Source organism: Anabrus simplex, chromosome 6 (assembly GCF_040414725.1).
Source record: "Anabrus simplex isolate iqAnaSimp1 chromosome 6, ASM4041472v1, whole genome shotgun sequence".
In the NCBI taxonomy this organism is placed as follows: Eukaryota; Metazoa; Arthropoda; class Insecta; order Orthoptera; family Tettigoniidae; genus Anabrus; species Anabrus simplex.
In genome coordinates this window covers 215,331,180-215,355,972 of record NC_090270.1, presented here as the reverse complement: position 1 = coordinate 215,355,972, position 24,793 = coordinate 215,331,180, and the positions used below count along the sequence as shown (strand labels likewise).

The following is a 24,793-nucleotide window of genomic DNA, read 5'->3' as shown; positions in this document are numbered from 1 at the left end:
CTGATCAAATACTTTGATCTTCTGCAAGCATCAACAACACAAGATGGCAGCACTAGATTGAATTAATCAAAGATGACCTTTCATTTACATTGTCAACGACTATATCTAAGAAATTAAAATGGAGGTAGTCCCAAGTTTTTAAATACTTATAACATTTGTGTTTAGGGATTATTAAATTCCTAATTCCTTATTTTCCTCCTCTGCGAACCATGTGACCTTGCCGCGGTGGGGAGGCTTGCGTGTCCCAATGATGCAGATAGCCGAGCCGCAGGTGCAACCATATCGGATGGGTATCTGTTGAGAGACCAGACTAACGAATGGTTCATCGAAAGGGGGGTAGCAGCCTTTCGGTTGTTGCAAGGGCGGCAGTCTAGATGATTGACTGATACGGCCTTGTAATAATACTCAACATGGCTTAGCTGTGTTGATACTGCTACACGGCTGAAAGCAACGGGAAACTACAGCCGTAACCACCTCCCGAGGACATGCAGCTCTCTCTGTATGAAAGATGTACTGATGATGGCTTCCTCCCGGGTAAAATATTCCGGAGGTAAACTAGTCCCCCATTCGGATCTCCGGGTGGGGACTACATGAGAGGGGGCGATCATCAGGAAGATGGATACTGACATTCTGCGAGTCGGAGCGTGGAATGTTAGGAGTTTGAATCGTTGTGGTAGGTTAGAGAATCTGAAAAGGGAGATGGATAGGCTAAAGTTAGATGTAGTTGGTATAAGTGAAGTACGTTGGCAGGAAGAACAAGATTTTTGGTCAGGCGACTACCGAATTATCAACACGAAATCAAACAGGGGTAATGCAGGAGTTGGTTTAATAATGAATAAGAAAATAGGGCAGCGGATAAGCTACTACGACCAGCATAGTGAAAGAATTATTGTCGCCAAGATAGACACCAAACCAATGCCCACCACAATAGTGCAGGTCTATATGCCTACTAGTTCAGCGGATGATGAAGAAATTGAAAGAATATATGAGGAGATAGAAGATTTAATACAATATGTCAAAGGTGACGAGAATCTAATTGTGATGGGAGACTGGAACGCAGTGGTAGGCCAAGGAAGAGAAGGTAGCACAGTAGGAGAATTTGGATTGGGACAAAGGAACGAAAGAGGAAGTCGGCTGGTTGAATTCTGCACTGACCATAATTTAGTCCTCGCCAATACTTGGTTCAAACACCACAAACGGCGGCTGTATACGTGGACGAGACCTGGAGACACTGGAAGGTATCAAATAGACTTCATTATGATTAGGCAGAGATTCAGAAACCAGGTGTTGGATTGCAAAACTTTCCCAGGAGCAGACGTGGACTCTGACCACAACTTGTTGGTCATGAAATGCCATCTGAAGTTGAAGAAATTGAAGAAAGGAAAGAATGCAAAAAGATGGGATCTAGACAAGTTGAAAGAAAAGAGTGTGATGGATCGTTTCAAGGAACATGTTGCACAAGGACTAAATGAAAAGGCCGAAAGAAACACAGTAGAGGAAGAGTGGAGAGTCATGAAAAATGAAGTCAGTAGGGCTGCTGAAGAAATGTTAGGAAGGAAGAAAAGATCAACTAAGAATCAGTGGATAACTCAGGAGATACTAGACCTGATTGATGAACGACGAAAATACAAGAATGCTAGAAATGAAGAGGGCAGAAAAGAATACAGGCGATTAAAGAATGAAGTGGATAGAAAGTGCAAGGTAGCTAAGGAAGAATGGCTGAAGGAGAAGTGCAAGGATGTCGAAGGCTGTATGGTCCTGGGAAAGGTAGATGCTGCATACAGGAAAATCAAGGAAACCTTTGGAGAAAGGAAATCTAGGTGCATGAATATTAAGAGCTCAGATGGAAAGCCACTTCTAGGGAAAGAAGACAAAGCAGAAAGATGGCAGGAGCATATCCAACAGTTGTATCAAGGTAACGATGTAGATAATTTCGTTCTGGAACATGAAGAGGCTGTTGATGCTGATGAAATGGGAGACCCAATTTTGAGGTCAGAGTTTGACAGAGCTGTGAGTGACCTAAATAGGAACAAGGCACCTGGAATTGATGATATTCCCTCTGAATTACTGACTGCCTTAGGAGAAACCAGCATGGTAAGGTTATTTCATTTAGTGTGCAAGATGTATGAGACAGGAGAAGTCCCATCCGATTTTCGGCAGAATGTTGTTATACCTATTCCCAAGAAAGCCGGTGCTGACAGGTGTGAAAACTACCGCACTATTAGTTTAGTATCTCATGCCTGCAAAATTTTAACACGTATTATTTACAGAAGAATGGAAAAACAAGTTGAAGCTGAGTTGGGGGAAGATCAATTTGGCTTCAGAAGAAATGTAGGAACACGTGAAGCAATCCTGACTTTACGTCTGATCTTAGAGGATCGAATCAAGAAGGACAAGCCCACGTACATGGCATTCGTAGATCTAGAAAAGGCATTCGATAATGTTGATTGGACCAGGCTATTTATGATTCTGAAGATGATAGGGATCAGATACCGAGAACGAAGAATTATCTACAACCTGTATAAAAATCAGTCTGCAGTGATAAGAATCGAGGGCTTTGAAAAAGAAGCAGCAATCCAGAAAGGAGTGAGGCAAGGCTGCAGTTTGTCCCCTCTCCTTTTCAATGTTTACATAGAACAGGCAGTAAAGGAAATCAAAGAGAAATTTGGAAAGGGAATCACAGTCCAAGGAGAGGAAATCAAAACCTTGAGATTTGCCGATGATATTATTATTTTATCTGAGACTGCAGAAGATCTCGAGAAGTTGCTGAATGGTATGGATGATGTCTTAGGTAAGGAGTACAAGATGAAAATAAATAAGTCCAAAACAAAAGTAATGGAGTGCAGTCGAACGAAGGCAGGTGATATAGGAAATATTAGATTAGGAAACAAAGTCTTAAAGGAAGTAGATGAATATTGTTACTTGGGTAGTAAAATAACCAACGATGGCAGAAGTAAGGAGGACATAAAATGCAGACTAACACAAGCAAGGAAGAGCTTTCTTAAGAAAAGAAATTTGCTCACTTCAAACATTGATATCGGAATTAGAAAGATGTTTTTGAAGACTTTTGTGTGGAGCGTGGCATTGTATGGAAGTGAAACATGGACGATAACTAGCTCAGAAAGAAAGAGAATAGAAGCTTTTGAAATGTGGTGTTATAGAAGAATGCTGAAGGTGAGATGGATAGATCGAATCACGAATGAAGAGATACTGAATCGAATTGGTGAGAGGAGATCGATTTGGCTAAATTTGACGAGAAGAAGAGATAGAATGATAGGACACATCTTAAGACACCCAGGACTTGTTCAGTTGGTTTTTGAAGGAAGTGTAGGTGGCAAGAACGGTAGGGGTAGACCAAGGTATGAATATGACAAACAGATTAGAGCAGATGTAGGATGCAATAGTTACGTAGAAATGAAAAGGTTAGCACAGGATAGGGTGGCATGGAGAGCTGCATCACACCAGTCTATGGACTGATGACTCAAACACACAATTCCTTATTGTTCCAGTCGAAGAGAGCCCTGTATGTATGTACAATGCCAGCCAAAAGTTTCCGGACAAAACATATGTGCCTGCACGAATATGTTTAATGATTGTTTAATGACAGAATATATTACTGTAACCAAGTTTCTAAGGTCTTCAGGCAACGGCAACGAACACCTACAGTGAAACATGGAGGGGTCTCTGCGATAGTTTGGGGCGGTTTCACATTCAGTGGAGTTGGTACACTGCACCAAATTCAAGGAACATTGGACAAAAACGGCTACCATTCCATCCTATCTAGTTATGCTCTTCTGTCTGGACAGCAACGTGGGTTTGTCCTCCTAAGAAGACAATGACCCCAGACACACATCTCGCTATTGCATGAATTATCTGCAAAACAAACAAAACTGTGGGGAATTGTTTTTAATGGACTGCCCCCCCCCCCCAATCCCCGGACTTAAAAATCCAATTGAGCTGCTGTGGGAGGAGTTGGATCTGCAAGTTCGAAAAGAGTGTCGTCCTTCATCGGAAAAGCTGTGGGATATCTTGCAGATTGCCTGGCAAAGTATACCTGGATTAGTGTTAGAAAAACTTGTTCTGAGAATGCTGAGAATAGTTAAAAGTGTACTTGCAGCAAAGTTGGGTTTCTTTGATGAGAGGAGAGTCTGATGTGTTCTGGTGATCTGTGGGATTAAATGTGTACATACTGTCTATTTATTGCTCAGATGTAATGCAAAAATGTAGTTTTAATATAAAATGTTAGTTTTAGAATATATATTCGTCAATTCCTTGCATAGGTATGTTGTTTTCTTTTAATCTCAGTCCATTCTTTAACAGTTCAATGCTTGTCTGGAAACTTTTGGCTGGCAGTGTATGTATGTATGTATGTATGTGGAAGTAATTATGGTAAGAAAGTATTTTTTTATTTATTGTAATACGTCTTTAAGACTTCAGGCAGACATTTATCAAAGAGGAGGTACAGTGCATTGTCACTACATCATCCTTCAAAGAGGCTTGGAGTGATATCTCAAAGGCATACTATCTGCGAGCATCTTGGAAAGCCTGCTGCTACCCTGGGGAAAAATGCTAGTAATTTCATGAATGAAAAGGCCTAAAGGGCTTAAGTAGGCTACCTTAAAAGTTGTTGGAAAAATGACAACAGGTAATTCACTCAAATTGATGTAGTGATTTAACTTACCTGAGTATCCCAATATTGATGACCATATGTTATAATAGATACTTGGTCTATGATACTTCTTAACAGTTGTTCTGTTGTTCGACTTTCTGCAGAAATACCCACGAATCGAACAGCCAAAGCAGCATCAGGAAGCCAAGTATGGAGGCACTGAGCGGCTCGAGATAAGAGTGTGCTCTTTCCGCAGCCTCGAGGACCATGCAGCACTAAGGGAACTGCACTCTCACCCACTACATAGCTGAAATATGTCATAGTTATTTAAGGGTATGATCACTGTTCTAAAATTAATTGCTAATCTACAATAGTCTTACCAAGTTGTCTCAAAGTTTTCGGTGAATTGGCACAAGATGCTGAGATATATTTGAAAAATTCCAAAGGTATACATTATATACACATGAATACTAATCACACAAATCATTAATCACTATTCAAAATGAGCACTTCTGGCTAACAGGAACCTAATACAGAGTAGAACCCATTTTTAACAAATCTCAGATGGATTTGATATTTCTTCCTTAAAAAGGGGTTTTCCTTAAAAGGGGGTTCAAAGAAAATAGGCTATATTGCACCTTCAGCACTGGGAGACCTCTCGATACTCAGGGTCTTGACAGGTTCTTCTCGTTGTGGGGCTATTTCAGAGGGTTGCAGTACCTCGGCTAGCTAAAGTGTCTGAAATGGTGCGTAACTTTGGTTGGATCAGGTGTCTACGCTCTAGTGGAAGCAAATCGCGTCTGTCGTGGGAGGTTGGATTTGGAATCCTATCGGGCTACCTAGTTCCTGAATCTAATTCGCAGAGTATCTCTGTAATTTTGTGACTTCTATGCATTAAGGTTTCTGGTTCGTTGCTGTTCTATTTGGATTTCCTATTTCCATGACATATATGATGCATGTAGCAACATTGACCTTGTTATTCTCTTTTGTGGTTAGAGTTTCTCATAATTCATTGTGACCATGAGGGTAGACCTTGATATAGTTTACAGGTAAGGTTATTTACGACTAATTACCAATGAAAGGATGGAGATATTCTGGGTAGGATCTTGTTTATTCATTGAAATAAACCTTAGCTAAGCAAGACAAAACCAAAGTGTAATATACTGTAACCTTTAACTTATGAAATAGTTTCCATCGAAACCAATTAATTGACTTATCCCTATCTCAACATAATGCAGTGATATTGGCTGAAGCAATTCATATTCTCCAAGAGCTAGTTGTGAACACGAACACAAGTTTACAATTATTTATTAACTTACATTAACCTTGGAATTGATAACCATATTTTGAGATCTCATTTAACCTGTTCTGTCTGAATGAATCAACCTACCTGATAATATTTATTGCTTAATTTCATTGACATGGGTACCTTCATGTACATTATAGGAAGTTTGCTTTTATTTGCGTCGAATGAGTCCAGCCAATAATGCTTTTTCATGTGTTAATTACCCTAACTGAAATCAATGATCATTACTCTATACTAACTGAATTATATTGTCCTGAGGATGCTCGTCATAACGCAACAATAACCGCATGATCATCCTCACACATACCTTCGAGGATCACCTTAACTTAAAACTACTGCATGAAATGAATGATAGGAAAACAACACATGAAACAGCAAGAAATATTTACACACATATATCAATCAACATCACATAATATCTCTACTACTTAAAATTAATTAATATGCCCATGAAGTTCTACATTTACTCTAACTGATATCATGGTACGTATCCTCACAGCCATGTGTGTGGTAAACTCCCTACACCGCAAGCATATCGCCATCGTACCGGCCGACAATTGTAAAAATGGAACGTGAATTTCAAATACAGCATCCGTAGTGTCGTAGTAATAGATCGAATCACAGTAATCAACATCGCATTGCAATTAGTAATCATCAACATCACTACCTTAGCATACACTTACATATGAGCATTACAATCTTAGCATTTACATAATCTAAATCCATAATAACCATAACACAATTGAATGGCGCGCTCTTCATGACGAATTTGCACGGTGAACTTTCACTATCACTTCTCAAATTATTTCACAACTTTCATTTCGCAGCACATTTCACTACATGAATCACTTAAATACACGTGAGCTCATCCATACCTCATTAGCATACCTCGATATCACACTGCACTGAATCATACACCACCACAATAACTATCACCATTACAGGCACTTAATACACGTTTGGCACTCACATCATCATTGGTATATTCACTTCACGTCGACTCATATTCTTATTATCACTCGTAGCTTCACTATTTATTGTATTACTTACCTGTACAACATATTCTTTGATACCACGATATGTCATAGCCTTCTTCTCATTATCATAATCATAGTAAACATGCTGCATCTAATCATTGAAGAATAATTCGCCCTTGAAGTCATGGAGTTCACCATCTCGCTACTTGAAACAAATCACATCTCCATTATCCATGCGTTATCGGTATTTACTTCATAATAAATATGCTCAAATTCTGCTCTAACACAAGTCACATATGCATGCATAATCTCGTACCTTTCAGTAATTACGATACGATACAATGCAAACAATGCTGACGTCGACTTCTACGTAAACAATCATACACTCACAAGATACCGTAAAATTTCCAACACCGTGTCGCCAAACATGTATATAAATTACTACAGGCCAACTAATTCAATATCACATCGTTCATCGTGCGCTTATTCTTGCGTCTTAATGAACTACTTCAGGACATGTATTTACACTACTATCTACATCATGATTACTAAGTAATGCAATAGGAAACAACATGAAAATGCATTATTATTAAGATGAAGATTACTGACTTGGAGACCAGGGTAGAGGAAGCACATGGTCTATGTGATCCTTCCCCGTAAGCACGCCATCGTCTCAGCTGGACCCGCTTTTACAATTTAGCTCTCCATGTTTTCGTATTTGTTACCTGGGTCACTGGTGTAGCCAAGGAGGGGGGGGGGGGCAGGGGGGTCCGCCACCCCCAAAATATTTCCTGAAACTAGAGCGAGGATCAGCTGTTGTTTTACGTACGGTACGAACAACTTAAAAACTTACGCCGAAATGTGGCGACAAAGAATCTACTAGCAAGGCTCAATAGGGCCATACATAATTCTCCATATTTGTACTGCTTGAATGAAAGGAAGACACTTAGGATTGTGATGCGTGGGAATATTTCCCTGTAGAGGCCTCGGTATTGGGAATGTACCCGTGTGTAGACAAATGTCAAGACATGAAAGGGGCAATTAGCAAAGGATTACTTAGTAGGGGGACGGAACGTGACCACCGAGATAGCGGGAGCCACGTCCAAAAACAGTTGCAAGCTTACAACATCGTGCCAGATTTTGCATATCGGTTCCAGGAAACAACAATGTCCTAGGGATCCTTGGGTTATACTGTGGTTGAGAGATGTGCTGTGTTTAAGTTGCAGCGCTGGGAAGACTGTGGCAGGATTGTGAACTGCACGTTACTTCCTCATTTTGTGCCATATAAGTAACCGTTTTTGAACAGGGACCGTTTTGTCACTGAGAAGCCAACACTATGTGCATCCTCGGTAAGTTATAAAATAGTTTTTTTATTCTTACAGTAGCAAGACAATCGCGGATGAGTGCCTAAGTTCGATAGGTAGGCATTTTGTGAAATGCCTGGGGACTGATTGGAACCTCATATGGCACCATCAAAAGTGCGGGTAACCATTTTGTAATTGGCGGGCGTGATAAGTCAGTTTCAATGGTTCTATCTTCTCATCAAGACGGCCCAGGCTTGGATCGCAGTCGATACATGGAACATTTTTAAAGTGGGAAGTCACGTTCTATTGATATGGATTCTACTTAAAGCACTAGATCCCGTCCCTTACCTTTCCTTATACTTTTGAGCCAGAACCGCATCATTTATGGTGGTGTATTTTGAGTATCCAACCATTCTTCGGGCTTACATTGTACAGTAAATGGTGAGTGGATGCAGTGGCGTACCCACAAAATAATTTCAGTGGGTGGGGTGTAAGTCCAGGCCAGTAGTGTGGATACAACTTTTCCTTGGAAGGGGTTGTGAAAATATTTTTTAATTTTTATTTAGAATTTGCTTTACATCGCACCGTAGGTCTTACGGCGACGATGGGAAAGGAAAGGGCTGAGAGTGGGAAGAAGCGGCCGTGGCCTTAATAATGGTACAGCCCCAGCATTTGCCTGGTGTGAAAATGGGAAACCACAGAAAACCACCTTTAGGGATCCAAACAGTGGGGTTTGAACCCACTACCTCCCAGATGCAAGCACACAGCTGTGCGCCCCTAACCGCATGGCCAACTCGCCCGGTGGATATGAAAAGAAAGCCGGTCCTACCGACTGCGGTGACGGATCTTCAGTAGAATTTGTTGGTTTTGATTGTTACCATGTACAATCATACCTTCTGTACTCTTAACATAAACTGGCTGAATTATTGAAACTGTTCGTAAAATTGATAATATCGTTCTTTGTTTGTGAGGAAGTAGAATCTTCATTTAATTTGTCTTCTTAAAAAAAGGAACCACTTTGGTACTATACCCTGTGAAGGTGACTACTTTCCAGGTCGTAGATATTTTGATTACGGGAGACTCAAGGCCAACTCTACTGCACCCACAAACAAGGCTGTATCCTCCCCATCCCATGCCTTTCTTAACTCTGTCAGTACCGGGAATTGAATGCAGGATGCCTTAAGTCAAATTCTAAAATAAGGAGACCTAAAAGTAACCAGCCGGCCCCACGGTGTAGGGGTAGCGTTCCTGCCTCTCACCGGAGGCCCCGGGTTTGATTCCCGGCCAGGTCAGGGGCTTTTACCTGGATCTGAGGGCTGGTTCCAGGTACACTCAGCTCACGTGTTTATAATTGAGGAGCTATCTGATGGTGAGATGGCGGCCCTGTTCTAGAAAGCCAGGATCACGGCGGAGAGAATTCGTCGAGCTGACCACATAACACCTCGTAATATGCAGGCCTCCGGGCTGAACAGCCGTCGCTTGGTAGGCGATGGCCCTTCGGGGCTGTTACGCCATGGAATTTGGTTTGGAAAAGTGAACAGAGAAGGAAGCGACACCCCTGCAAGGCTCTTTAGCTCCCAGCTAGTTCTTCTGTCCGGGCTCGTGCATTTAGAACAGTAAGAAAACGTACGCCTTAATAAATGCTCCTTATAACACCTTTGTAAAAATACTAACTGCATCTATTTATAACAATAATCACAAACGCCTTCTTTTCATGTGGCTCAGTTGGTTGTGTCTCTGTCCTTCTGAGTCCGAGTTCGCAGGTTCAAATCCCGGCTTGGTCGGTGGCCCTTAAAACGGTGTTGAAATGGCAACAGCTCAGTGTCGGTCTCTGGCACGTTAATAAAAATTATACATACGAATATTGGCGTCACAAACTGTAACTTTATACTACTATATTCTGTATCCCAGGCTTGCGTGGAAAAGTAATTAACAATTTACTTTATGTCACACTGACACAGATAGGTCTTATGGCGACGGTGGGATAGGAAAGGCTTAGGAGTGGGAAGGAAGCAGCCGTGGCTTTAATTAAGGTATAGCCCCAGCATTTGCTTGGTGTGAAAATGGGAAACCATGGGAAAACATTTTCATGGCTGCTGACAGTGGGGTTCGAATCCACTATCTCCCAGATGCAAACTCACAGCTGCGTGGCCCTAACCGCGAGGGAAACTAATAGGACAAGGTAAACCCTACATAGCATATGTTGTGACATGTATTTTTCTTTACCAACTAACAAAATATCTATACCCTTACGCTTTACATCATATATTTGTTTGTTTGCTTATTTATTTATTAGTGCCTTCAATACAATGGCGAAGTTAAGGCTCCAGGCCCTCTCGTACACTTAACCACGTATTAACCAGAATCTTAAATAAAATACTGAGATACTTAAAATAGTTAAAACTACATAAATTAATAGAATTGAAAATAAATTTAAATAAACTACTAACTAAATTCATATTAGAACTAATTAATATTAAAAACTCTTATAAATGACTAATCCTCAGGAACGCACACATTCATACTTCAACCATTCAGTCAGCTGACCTCAGCAGGTAGTCTCAGCAGGTGACCTTAAATCGTGATTAAGAAAAGCTAGTTTCTCTGACCTGAACTGGCAGGGAATTCCATAATATGGCGACAGTCACCACAAATGATTATTAATTTTATTTGTGCGGTGCAATGGAATAGAAAGAATGAATCTAGAACGTGTATTTAAGTTGTGAAATGGTGATAAAAAGATGAATTTAGAAATATACATTGGCTGACTTTCAGTTACCACTCTGATCACCATTGTTAAAGTGTGTAGCTGCCGACGTTTATCAGACATCAGCCATGAGACAGCCTGATAGTGTGGGGCGATATGAACATCGTACCCGATATTGTAAATAAATCGCAGGCAGGAATTCAGTGCTCGTTGAAGTCTAAGTGTTTCTTCTCTCGTCATGTCAACTAAAACAATGTCACAATAATCAAGAATAGGGAGAATGAGTGTCTGTATTCGTTTGGCCTGTAGCTCAAATGGAAATACATCCCTCTGCCGTTTAAGAGCGTGAAGAACTCCAAAAATCTTTTTACGTATTTCTTTTGTGTGATCAGACCAATCAACTGTTTCATTCATCATTAAGCCGGGATTTTTAACCGTTTTACTGTAGGGAATAATGTTACCATTCTGTAGGATAGGCGGGATTGCGACATTGTTTGAGCAGCTCGGTAATTTTCGTGATCCAATTATAATTGTCTGAGATTTTTTGCAGTTTAGTATAAAAGAGCTTCGTTGTGCAAATACACTGAGTCGTCGGAGGTCCCTTAATATCTTGTCTTGCAGTGTCGATATATTTGAAAATCATCAGCACAGAGGTCATGTGTGTTATTTCCTGTCACGGATGGTATGTCGTTAATATAAGTACAGAAAATTAGGGGCCGTAGAATACTGCCCTGTGGGTCAATACTAAGTTTCATTTTCCATTTAGAGGCCTTGTCATTTACTGTTACACGCTGTTGATGGTTACTCAAATAAGAACTAAAAACCTTAAGCGCAGCCAGGTTGAAATTTAGCAGTTCCATTTTCTTTATAATAGTCGGAATTACTATAGTGTCAAAAGGCGCTACGGAAGTCAAGAAGGATAACTATAGTGAGCAGTCGTTTGTCCATAGTGTTTGCCGGGCAGAGTGGCTCAGACGGTAGGACAATATAATTCAGTTAGTATAGAGTAATGATCATTGATTTCAGTTAGGGTAATTAACACATGAAAAAGCATTATTGGCTGGACTCATTCGACGCAAATAAAAGCAAACTTCCTATAATGTACATGAAGGTACCCATATCAATGAAATTAAGCAATAAATATTATCAGGTAGGTTGATTCATTCAGACAGAACAGGTTAAATGAGATCTCAAAATATGGTTATCAATTCCAAGGTTAATGTAAGTTAATAAATAATTGTAAACTTGTGTTCGTGTTCACGACTAGCTCTTGGAGAATATGAATTGCTTCAGCCAATATCACTGCATTATGTTGAGATAGGGATAAGTCAATTAATTGGTTTCGATGGAAACTATTTCATAAGTTAAAGGTTACAGTATATTACACTTTGGTTTTGTCTTGCTTAGCTAAGGTTTATTTCAATGAATAAACAAGATCCTACCCAGAATATCTCCATCCTTTCATTGGTAATTAGTCGTAAATAACCTTACCTGTAAACTATATCAAGGTCTACCCTCACAGTCACAATGAATTATGAGAAACTCTAACCACAAAAGAGAATAACAAGGTCAATGTTGCTACATGCATCATATATGTCATGGAAATAGGAAATCCAAATAGAACAGCAACGAACCAGAAACCTTAATGCATAGACGTCACAAAATTACAGAGATACTCTGCGAATTAGATTCAGGAACTAGGTAGCCCGATAGGATTCCAAATCCAACCTCCCACGACAGACGCGATTTGCTTCCACTAGAGCGTAGACACCTGATCCAACCAAAGTTATGCACCATTTCAGACACTTTAGCTAGCCGAGGTACAGCAACCCTCTGAAATAGCCCCACAATGAGAAGAACCTGTCAAGACCCTGAGTGTCGAGAGGTCTCCCAGTGCTGAAGGTGCAATATAGCCTATTTTCTTTGAACCCCTTTTTAAGGGACGGAACGTGACCACCGAGATAGCGGGAACCACGTCCAAAAACAGTTGCAAGCTTACAACAGCTAAGATTTTAAATTATATTTTTCTCTATTTTCTGTTGTAGTAATTATGTAGACGTAGTCCTTGCTTGAATATTTGAGATCATTTCTAATAGTCTTTGTAGTTAGGAATTTCACTCTTCTTTCACTGGTGTTGGTAGATTTGATGTGTGTGAGAATGTATTTGGAACCTGTATTTCATTCTATTTGAGTGAGTGCTTCGTGACATGTTCTCACTGTCCCATAATAAGTCGAGGAAAGTGTTAAAAGTATTTGACCCACGCGATAACATTTATTAATTTATTAAATAATTTTGGAATAATTTTTGAATTATTTGGGACAGAATATCGATGTGTTCTGTGAATTTAGGATTTTTCCTTGATGTTTTGTGGTTCATCATAGATTCGAGATAGGATAGAGTCATCTATGATTTCATTAAACCATAGCCTACGATGACGCGACTGCGCGCGTATAATAATAATAATAATAATAATAATAATAATAATAATAATAATAATAATAATAATAATAATAATAATAATAAACATTATTACGGTCTAATAGAATGTTTAAAGGTCATGAGTATAAGTGTTACTGTGCTTTTAAGTGATTAATGTGTGCTATATTGAAGTAGATGTAGGCCTGGAATATTGGTCGTGGCTTGAATGTCCACAAATTTTGCATTTACTGTTGTGTGGTATTTTTGAGACTTATAAATGGATCTTGAGATAGGATTTTATTTGTGTGTCCATTACATGAGTCATTTAAGGAAGAGAGTATGTCTTTGAACATAACTTGTTCTTATGCAGCACATATTGATCGATAATTTAAGAAAATAGGAGATTAAAAATAATGAAGGCGTGACTCATAGACCGCATGCGCGAATGCTTATATATCTATGACTGTAAGCCATTCTATGGAATTTTTAATGATGATTTCTACCGAAAATTTATCCTGGAACATCGTTGTGGAATCTATTTCGTTGAAAAAGTGATAATTCTGTTACAATCACATGCCAGACGATTGCAATGGTAGCCCTTATCTGATATCGTCATCGGGAAACTCTCATATTTCAAATAATTTTTAAAAATAAAAATCAAGAGATAGGTTTTGATAAATCTATTTAATAATACTACCGGGAACCTAAGCTTGAATGTGAGATGGATGAATGATTGATATTTTGTAAATGTGATTTTTCATGGTGATATTTCGTCATGATATGTGTACGCAGTGCGCGTAATGTTTTTTCGATTTCTTGTTGTTTTGTGGCGAGCATATTAGGCTCAATTCTAAATCTTTAAGCGATTTTATGATAAAATAAGACAGATTAGGATCTTTGCTTCGAGAAAAAATACTTAAGCAAAGATCACGTCAATGAACTAAGCTCACGAAATGTAAAATGTTTAACCTTACACAGTGAGAATTTTAAGTCTTTATTGTGAGTTGTGCACAACACTAGGTCAAATAACACGAGATTGAAAATATAAGGAGTTGGATATAGGAATTTAAAGTAATTTAATTAAATAATTTGAAGCATAAATAATTAATCAGAATAATATTTAAATAATAGAAATGATTATTTGATTTTTCATGAGAAGTGAACGTTTGATTCATTTAAGATTAAATAACAGAATATTGTTAATTTAAATAATGATACGAAAAATCAGATTTTTGTTATTTTGAGATAGGATTTTCTCCGATAATAAGTTAATTAATTTTCTAATACGATTTAATAAAACTCAGTTTCGTATCTTTGCAGAATGCAATTTAACGAAGAATTGTGGGTGAATTCCAACAGGGAAGAAGTAAATATTTTATTCAAGATTTTGGAAATATTAATTGAATTTTGGAAAGTGCTAATTAATTTTAATAAATGTTAAAACCCATTTTTAGTGTTTCATTTGTCATCAGTCCTTAGGTTGTCCCTGTCCTCAATAATTTTTGCGTTGCCTGTAAGTGAACGTTCCGCCTGGGACTCTTGCTTACTGGCTAAGCTGCCCGGTAAAACGGGGGCAATATGTATATATGTATAGATTGGATCAGTTACTAGTGTGTTTAACTATTTACCGCGGTCATGTATAGACACTTTCCGAAGCGCATCCCATAAGGGAATCATGACATTGAAGCGAATCTTGCGTCGACTTAAAGTAAAATGTATTCATCCGAAGTCAGTTCCAAGTCGTGTCTTTCTTTGTAGGGCAGAGTCCCTAGTGTATAAATTTTGTGTTTTAACATGGACATGTGCGGGGCACATATTTTATTTTGGTTTTATGAGGCCAGCAGGATTAATGTATATATATATTTCATGTCGTAAGTGAACGGGTTAATGTCTTTAATAAATTAATTGTACCCCTATTTCTCTGTCTTATTCACGTAGTCTATGTACCCGAATTCCTGTAATGTACCTTTGGTATATTGCTCACGACGAGTTTTGAATTAGTTTTGCCCATATCATTTTTGTTGAACCGTAACCACGTCTTTGCCGCGACTAGCCCGGGATATTATGAAGACGGGTACGGTACAATAGGAAGGGGAGTTAGTGATTGGAATAACTTACCAAGGGAAATGTACAATAATTTTCCAATTTCTTTGTGATCATTTAAGAAAAGGCTAGGAAAACAACAGATAGGGAATCTGCCACCTGGGTGACTGCCCTAAATGCAGATCAGTAGTGATTGAAGGCTTGTACCTGCTTCAGAGCAGAATTATTGTTGTTCTCTGACGAATTACGCTGGGGGGGTTCCTTGTATGCAAGATTTATTTTCTTCATTTTCTTTGTATCACAAAACCATGGGAGTCTAATATGCGAGGTGGTCTGATACACAAGTACATACGGTAATCACAAAAGTGTTTTTCAGCATTATGATACACAGCAGGCAACCTTGCTATGTAAATCATAATATAAAGTAATGCATTGTGTTTTTTTATTGCCTGTCTCAGTAGAATGGGACTAGCTCACTGCAACAGGCAATCTTCAATTCTGAAGTAGGCTTTTTATTTATTGGGTCATGTCCTTAGAATCCACTTCATGTTCGTTAGCTCACTTGTATTTTCTAATTGCTACTGCTTAACCTTAGTTCAAAAATTGTAAATTCCTTTGATATCACCTTTAAAACTTTTGGTGTTTTTTAGCGCAGAGCATATCACTTGGGTTCTGAGGTCAGGACTACCAACCTTCCTGTAATAAATACAGCTGTCAATTTGGTTGCCTTCAAATGTTTCTCAATGTAGCACCTTAATGTAATATTAACTGTTTTATAGTCCTAGACCGCAAGGGTCACCGTATTTGTTAGGAAGGCAACGATTTCTGGTTAAAAACAAATTATATCTTTAAACAATTTTCCAAGTGTCGACAAGCACCAGGTAAATATCTGTTAATATGTTTTAGGGCCGGTTCTACCATCTGCTGGTAAAGTGGCTGGCAGCTGCCCGGGAGGTAAACTACCTGGAGGTGTAAATCGGCTGGTACTTTGGCTTGCGTCCAACCACCTCCGCGCAAGCGCTGGGTAGCTACCCAGAGCTAGACACCGATATAAGAAGTTGGCTAGACTGATTTTCAGCGACTTCTCGCTTTCGAGTGTGGTACCATCTCTCGTCAGATGCATGAAACTCATTTCGATTGTCTTATTTCCCTGTGCTTGTGTCTGCTGATTATCACCAAAAAGCCTAACAAGGGGAAACTTAAGAGTTATGGACAACGATTTATGTCAAGCTTTCATGATTTTAATCTATGATCTTCAATATCAATACCTAATTGGGATTAAAATCTCGAGATTACATTTTCTTACGCCAGTTATAACCTGTCATGTAAGGCAGCGTTTTTGGAAAGTATTCTCGTAGTAGATTGGTCAAGTCGCTCGCTCCATAATAGAAGGTACGCAGGTTTTCATCGTATTTCTAATTTACATTTTAAAATGTATTTTCGTTCCCTGCCGATGTTCTTAACTCTCTTTAACGCGCTTCCATATACCGGTACGTATATATATACACACACACATCTTCTTTACAGACTTACTGCTTTTGAGCATTCTATCTGCATGCTTCTGTGAATTGATTAAGTATCTCCATGATGCTCTATTTGCAACTAGTTCTGTGACCTTGTTTAGTTTCATATGCTTCCATTTATTGATAAAACATTTCATTCTAATGTTTAACTTTATGAAGATAAAGTTGGATGGTACTGTAAATGTAAAGAAGTAATAGGGATAAATATCCATTCATAGGAAGAGGAATTTGGGAATAGAATAGTTTCCAATTTCTTCTAAATAATTTACAAGAAGACTATGTAAACAACTAATGGAGAATCTGCTACCTGGGTGACAGTCCTATGTGCTATTAATCATAACATCACTTTCTATAAGTAGCATACATATAAAGCAATTTCCTAGTAGGCATAATATTGTGATTAAATATTTCAATGAAATATATTATTAACAAAAGAACGCATGAAAAGAGGCATACAGATTAACACAACGCTAATAATGGAAATAAAAAAGATTCATCATAATAAAGACTCGAACCTGCATTACGAAGTGAGCGTGTTAGCCATTACGCTACAAGAACGCTCGAGTAGTTAGGATACATAAATTAAGTTATACGTCGTGTCTGAAAACTGAAAAAGTAGAAAATTAAAGCCCATTTTAAATGATTTCCAAATAGATTTTGATTTTATATCCTTTTAAAGTTTCTTTACGAAAGCTTGACTTATAAAATGTGTTCCCTAAGCTACCGATGCGAGAGGCTGGTGTGGCCGTTGCAACTCAAGGGAAGCATTAATGTTCAAGATCCTGCAATACAATATCGGCCACTGTTACAGTATCATGTTTTTTTTTTCAGTATACTAAGCTAATTTAAGTTGTATGTCACCAGAAATACAGCTAATAATGTTCAACTCACAAAACTTGCCCAGCAGGTAAAGTTTTATCGGGCCCTCAAAGTGGCCGATAAATTACGCGCCGTGTAACTACGATTTATGCTGCCGATAGCGCTACCTGGGGGTGGTCGAACGGAAACATCCTTTTACGTGGAGGGCAAATTACGCGCTACTTTACCAGTAGGTGGTAGAGCCGGCCCTAAGCCATGCTTTTTCTAAAATCATTCTGAAGTTCAAGGTTGTTATCTAAATGAACCTAAAGAGTATGTATTTTTGTACATAAAAGTTATTTTAATTATGAGTCGGCTCGATGGGGATGCGATACATTTGTTCAGCAATTTCCTGGTGAACAGTTTTAACAGAGGAAAAGCTAGATAACACTGGTGCGAATCTTGAATGGTCACCGAATAAATCACTGACAAAATTTGCACAACAAGTAGGGGTTTTGGTTTCTTCTGCACACAGAGCTACAAAGCTGTTACACATCAAACAGTACAGGTTTGCACGGACCCATCGTTTAAAACCTGCTGATCCAGCCACAAGAGTGAGAGATTGTGAGTGGTATCTTGCATCATCGATAGATTGTTTATTCAACACACAGCTTTTGTTCTTTTTGGATGAGGCCTGGTTTCATCTTAATGGTCATGTGAACAGTCATAAATCTCAATGTTGGAGTGCAGAAAATCCTAATGGTGTTTATGAAGTCCCTCATTATGAAGGATGGCACTTCCAGCATCTTTTATAAGGTAAGATTTCATATAAGATTGTATACACGCTTAAAGCAGGACGGCCGCACGCAATGTAAGTTGGGCTGAGGCAGCTGCTGTAGCGCTGAGTACAAACACTGTGCGCTCGGTCTGGGTTTAGAAGAGAAACCCTGTACACACCTCACTAAGGAAGGTTAATTTCAATGAAGGAAGACATTTTATCCAAATAAGCTACCATCCTTATTGTCATATTCAGAATAAGGTAGCATGAAAATTAAGTTGAAGAGTTATACAATTATACTTACTTCTTGATTTCCTGTAAGACAGCCTCACGGTTCACACTGCACTGAGCTGCTTTCTGGCAGAAACTAGCATGCTGCATCAGTTCTTGTAGTAGCCATTGTTCAATGCCATAGTAGGATCTGAACACAACCTGAATAAATAAAGCCCATTTAGTGTGTTTCATATTGTTTAGAGAATTACTTATGTACATTAAAGCATAGATATTTACAGATGATATTCTATTTTCTTTTTATGCCAAATCCATCTCTGGTGAATTACTTATGTCTTCTACAATGAGCTAGAACATGTTTGTTACTTTCATTAATCTGCCTCAGTCTGACCTTTGCCTGTGATGACATGAAGGAGACTAAGGTATAAGCAAAAAAGCAAATATTTTACTACAGTATAACAATACTGGACAGCCGTAAGTCAAGTGCATTGAGTGGAGTGCGAACGGTGACAGCAGTACATCTAGCAGAACGGTGTGGAAAGGAACTGCATACTCATCTTTGCTACAGCTGAGAAAAATGAGTTTCCCACTCATTGGAAATATTTGTTAAGATAACTGAACAATCAAAATAATTAAGAATTAAATTTTAAAATATGCAATACCCCCTACATAAACCACCAAATAAGCATTATACTCGCTGTGCCTTAAACTATGTCTTAAATATTAAAACCAAAATTCATTTGAAGATTCAGCCAGGATCCTCTTCTTTCTCCTCTTCTTCTTCTGGTCTTTTCCATTTACCTGGAGAGACTTAGTCTAGTTTTATGGCCGGATGCCTTTTCTGACACCAAATCTATGTGGAGAGATGTATTCACTATTGTGTGTTTCTGTAGTGGTGTGTCGTCTGATGTGTTGTATGCATTTGAAGATGTGCATTAAGACGAACACAAACACCCAGCCTCCGAGCTACAGGAATTAACAGACAAGTTTAAAATCCCTCTGAACTGAAGGCCAGTATGCTGACAATTCAGCCAAAGTGCCGGATGGGACAGATAACAACATGCATGGTTTATTAAGGTTTGGAAAAAGAGAAGTTGTAAGTAATTATATAACTGGAGTTTTAGTCCATTATTTTGTTTACTTTCTCTTCCTCATTTATTCTTCTGTATGCTCAGTCCTATAATTTTGAAAATGGTTGCTATGGTAATTTGATGTTCACTGTTTTCTTTACAGATGAATACTATTCCAGACCATTATATAGTGTTAGATATGCTAGTGGGTGCAGGGCGTAACTTAGAGTGAGGCAGCCTCTCAGACCCTGGAGCAGGCAACATGGAGTTGCCTATGATGGAAACACAATTCACTGAGTTCCAATTTGGCAGAAGAAAGGGCCAGGCTTCTTCAGCTGGTTGCAACTGTATGTAACAAACTTGAGGATCAGAATGACTTAGACAGGAAATAGAGCCAGCAGGAAGTTTCATTTCACTCAGTACCAAGACACATCATTTCATTATTTGTTGTATGAAAACAATGTACAGGAGATAGATAGGTGAAACAGCATTTACTATAGCCTTGGTAATACAGATAATTTTGTTTCGACTAAAATTAAGAGGGTTGTTAGCAATTTTTTTTCTTTTTTTTTTTTCAGACCTTCCTCTCAGCTCCTTTCAGTTGCAAAATGGGTAGCAAAGATTCTAATCATCCTTACCCTTAACTTAAATGCCACATCTCATGAAATTCAGTCCAGTCTCCCCAATGCTTAATCAATAGTCTGCCTCTTTTCTCTTTTTTCTTGATTTTTTCCTTAATCAACCAATATTCAGCAAACAGGATGAATCATTGTGCACTAGATATTTCACTTAGAGTTGCGATTAATTCAGTAATTGTAAGTGACTCTGGTATTCACTTGCCACTTAACCATGTTGCATTAATCATTGCTTTCAGTTCTTCGACAAGTTGGCTATTGTGAGCAACTGTAGAGATAAGGTATTCAAACTTTATCGCTCATGATAGGTGCTCATAACTGACTCAGATTGTTCTGTTATAGGTGTAATATAATTTATTTAATATTTATTCTGTTAAGTTACAGGCTTATTTCACTAACTGGTCACTCCATTCATAGGTTTGGCATTAGAGTTCAAGTTAGTGTCTGGTGACTAGCTTAACATTGTCCAATGCAGGTCTGATGTAAGCGTCAGTCAAAAGGCCGAAAAGAAGTGAAGAAGGGGCTGAGCCCTGGTGAATGCAAATTGTAAAACAAGAGTTACCAGGTAAATCTGCTGAGGTTTGAACATAGCTTCATGGCACTGCTTAAAGCAGTTGCACCCAATGGATAAGATAATACATGGATATTGTGTTGTTAAAAGTGCTAGTCAAATCAAATCATATGGTACCATCAAATGGGGGTGATTTCAGACACAGAGGTGGTTTCAGACAGTATGGTAGATTAGCCACTTTTGTTGCGTAGCTCTTTGTTGCACTTCCGCATGCGTTTTAGTTTGATATTGAGGTTATGTTTCCTGAGGTCTGCATTTTTTATTAAGAGCTGACTTCATACTTTGGAAAATTTCCAGTGTGTACTGGCATTGTTAAAAGTTCATGCATTATCATTAAGTGGATAGTTTTAGTTGTTGTGACTGGAAGAAATGCTTTATAACTATGGTTCTTAGTGAGATCAACTGACTGAAGTGTTTATAAATGATTGCTGTGGAATTTTGATGTGATTTAAATGAAAAATAGTGTTTTACACACATTTTATTGAAAACTGAAAGCAGTCTGGGTGATTTTGGACAATACCTAGAAATTATCATAGGCAGAAATGAGCTACTTCAAGGTGTAATTACAAACTGAATCTGTTAGAAAAAGCTGTACGTAATATTAAAAGTGGCAAGTTGCTTTATAGGAAAGTATTTGATTTGTATGGTATAACTTGGTCTATCCTAAAAAATAAAGTGCAGAAAGTACATCCAAAAAAATGGGACAACCAGTGCTAAACGAGGAAGAAGGAAATGCTCAATGAAGCTCGTTACCCTCCAACGCAACCTGTTACTTCCCGCTGCCGCAAATGAAATGTTCTTCCTGGGAAATTGAATTTTGGCCGTGACTTCTGCCGAGATGAAAACAGTGCAGAAACAATTGATAGTGCTGGCAGCAGCAGTGAAAATGAATGCAATGAAACACACAGTGAGGGCATTCCCTCAATATCTCACCTTGGCCTGATCTTCCTCAATGATTGCATCAATCACGGAACGCAGGTGCTTGGAAAGATGAGCTGTTACTTCTGTTATATATTGTGCATGTTCCGTAAGTTCCATATTCACTCCTCCCTCTACCCAGCGGACAGGCAGCCGTAAAATGTGCTTCTCATTTAGAAGGTTCTGAAACAGTACGTAATATGGTGATATTAAACTAATTCAGAATACACCATTTATAGTTTATTAAACAAGTTTGCACTTTTACGCCTCTTAAAATATATGATCATTAGGTAATATATACAAAATCTTATGGGATGACTTAACCATTTTTAAATCTAACATACATTGCCAGGAATCCAAACCATGCTGCACACCTTAGCGAGCAACTAACGACAATGTTAACTGAAGAATCAAGCCAGAAATAACCTACACTGTTTGCAAATAGTTTATGACTATGTAATTTGGAAAGGAAAAATTTTTTTATTTGAATACCGAAAATGCACAGCCTGTTTCCGGTCATTCGACTGGATCAGGAATGGAATGAATGAAGCCTCCATCTAGCAGCGAGGATGGGAATTGTGCCAGCTGCCAAAGCCTGTCGCACTCCTCTGGGGCAATGATTAATGACCGACAGATGAAATGAAATGATATTGGAGAGTGTTGCTGGAATGAAAGATGACAAGGAAAATCGGAGTACCCAGAGAGGCTGGCGTGCTGCCACCTGAGCCACGGAGGCACTTATTTAAATACTTATAGCACACAAAGAAAACAGAAAGACTTCACAAATATATTGCACATAACGTAGCAGTTTCATCTCTCATGAACAAAAGTATTTCCAAGATTTCTCTATTTCACTAACTTATTTATTCATTGGTGTTACCTTTCCCTTTCCGGTAACTTACTGTGCAGGTAGATTACTGGAGAGCATCCTCATGTGAGGTATGTTTAAACGTTCCCCATAACTTAGCTGCTCAAGTGTACTTACTGTATTTACTCACCTATAATCCTCCCCCCCCCCTCGCCTTAATTTTCAACTACCTTGGCTACCCTCTGCCCCTACCCTAAATTTTCAATGCCCTTCCAGTTTCTGAGCTCTGCATCCTGTGTGGTCGCTTGTAGCGTGTAATTAGAAAAGGAAGCATTTAGACTACAAGTAGGAGTAAAAATGAGTAAGAGAACAAGTTTTAAGTGATCCTTCAAATTGAATGTGACAGAATATGCTGCAGGAAGTAGAGTGAGAACAGCAAGTTGTAAATACGTAGTACAGTCATGTGTGATTTGTTATTGGTGTAACCAGAGAGACAAATTATTGGGAGCAAAAAAATCTTATTTCACCCATGGCATGAAGAAAGGTAAATATGAAAATGAAGACACTAAAGTTCTTGAGCGGGTTAGAGAAACAAAAGCCAACGGCAATGCTGCAAGTCAAGAAATTATTCAGTTTAAAGCAGGTGAAATTGCACAAGTCTTGATAATGAGGGGTTAGGTTTTAAAGCAAGTAGCAGTTGGTAAGAACACTTTATGCGCCAAAATAGACTAAGTTTACAGAGGAGGACATCAATGTGCCAGCAGCTTACATCAGTTTATACCGACAAAGTGACTGAATTTCACTGCTTTGTGCCAAGACTTTGGATATTGCAACGATGCTCAGCCTTTAACTCCGTGCTGCTCTGTGCAGCTATGGCACTGGTGCAGCCTTAGTCATATGACCTGTGACGACCTTGTAATGGTGTAGCTGTTTTAATGCAGTAGGCTTTTTCTGCTAGTGGCTTTACGTCGCACCCACACAGATAGGTTTTATGACAACGATGGATAGGAAAGGCCTAGGAGTTGGAAGAAAGCAGCCATGGCCTTGATTAACGTACAGCCCCAGCATTTTCCTGGTGTGAAAATGGGAAACCATGGAAAACCATCTTCAGGGCTGCCGACAGTGGGATTCGAACCCACTATCTCCCGGATGCAAGCTCACAGCCGCGCGCCTCTAACCACACGGCCAACTCGCCTGGTAAAATGCAGTAGGCAACTGATACATAACTATTTAAATGCGCTAATATCACTTTTTTAGTAAATAATGTATAGATTTAAATAATTATTTTGTGTGTTGATTTAAGAAAACCTTTTACCTTGAGATCCTTATGCAGTGCTTCCAGACGACGAGCTAGTTCCACTTCACCGGGAGATGATGGTTCAGCTGTCTGGCCAGTATGAGTGTAGAGACGGTACAGCCATAGACAACGTCGAGCAAGTTCCTGGCTCATACATACTGTGTTATGCACCTCCTAGCATTAAGAAAACACAATGAATTTAATGACATCAACTGTAACAGTGTATGTATAAAAAGTGAATGAAGACTGATACTAGTATAACTATTAAGGACAGGATTTTGAAGGGAAAAAATGTAACCAAAGAAGGACAAAAAGGGAAATTATTACAAAATGAAATTAAAAATTAAAAAGGGCGACTTGTCTTTGTCACTTTACTGCATAAGTTAAATATCTCTGTATGAATAAAACATTTCAACATCAACCGAAACCAATAGTGAAAACTTGAGTTCTATTCTGAACTAAAAATCAGTTCATGTCACTAGGTTTTCAATGTCTGGAGTTTTTGCTAAACTTTGTGAGAATTTATCAAGTATGCTCCGAACATCTTTATCACACCCCATTGAGTATCCTTTAAAAAACTCCCTTCCTCTGGAAGAAATTCAAATGTGTGGACTGCATACAGTTCAGTCTCCAAATCCAGATTTCTCAGTAAAATGTTTGCAGCAGGACAGCAGAAACTCCACCTTCATGAAACGTTTGCAGAGAAAGCAGCACATGAAATCCATGTTCCTCATGTGGTTATAACGAGACACTTGGTTAACAGCTAGCCTGTGCCCTCCTTGTAATGTGTTGTTCTACT

The 24,793-nt window shown here is 38.8% G+C and overlaps 1 protein-coding gene across 1 annotated transcript in view; it reads right to left on the bottom strand.

Annotated features, from left to right (window-relative positions):
* LOC136876338 (NACHT and WD repeat domain-containing protein 2) overlaps window positions 1–24,793 on the bottom strand; it is a 355,527-nt gene that overhangs the window by 112,150 nt on the left and 218,584 nt on the right. The window contains exons 9-12 of the mRNA XM_068228264.1: window positions 24,013–24,168; window positions 21,905–22,072; window positions 18,769–18,896; window positions 4,682–4,916 (exon numbers count right to left, since the gene is read on the bottom strand). Of these exons, the coding sequence (XP_068084365.1) occupies window positions 4,682–4,916; window positions 18,769–18,896; window positions 21,905–22,072; window positions 24,013–24,168 (687 nt within the window). The remainder of the gene's footprint in view (window positions 1–4,681; window positions 4,917–18,768; window positions 18,897–21,904; window positions 22,073–24,012; window positions 24,169–24,793) is intronic.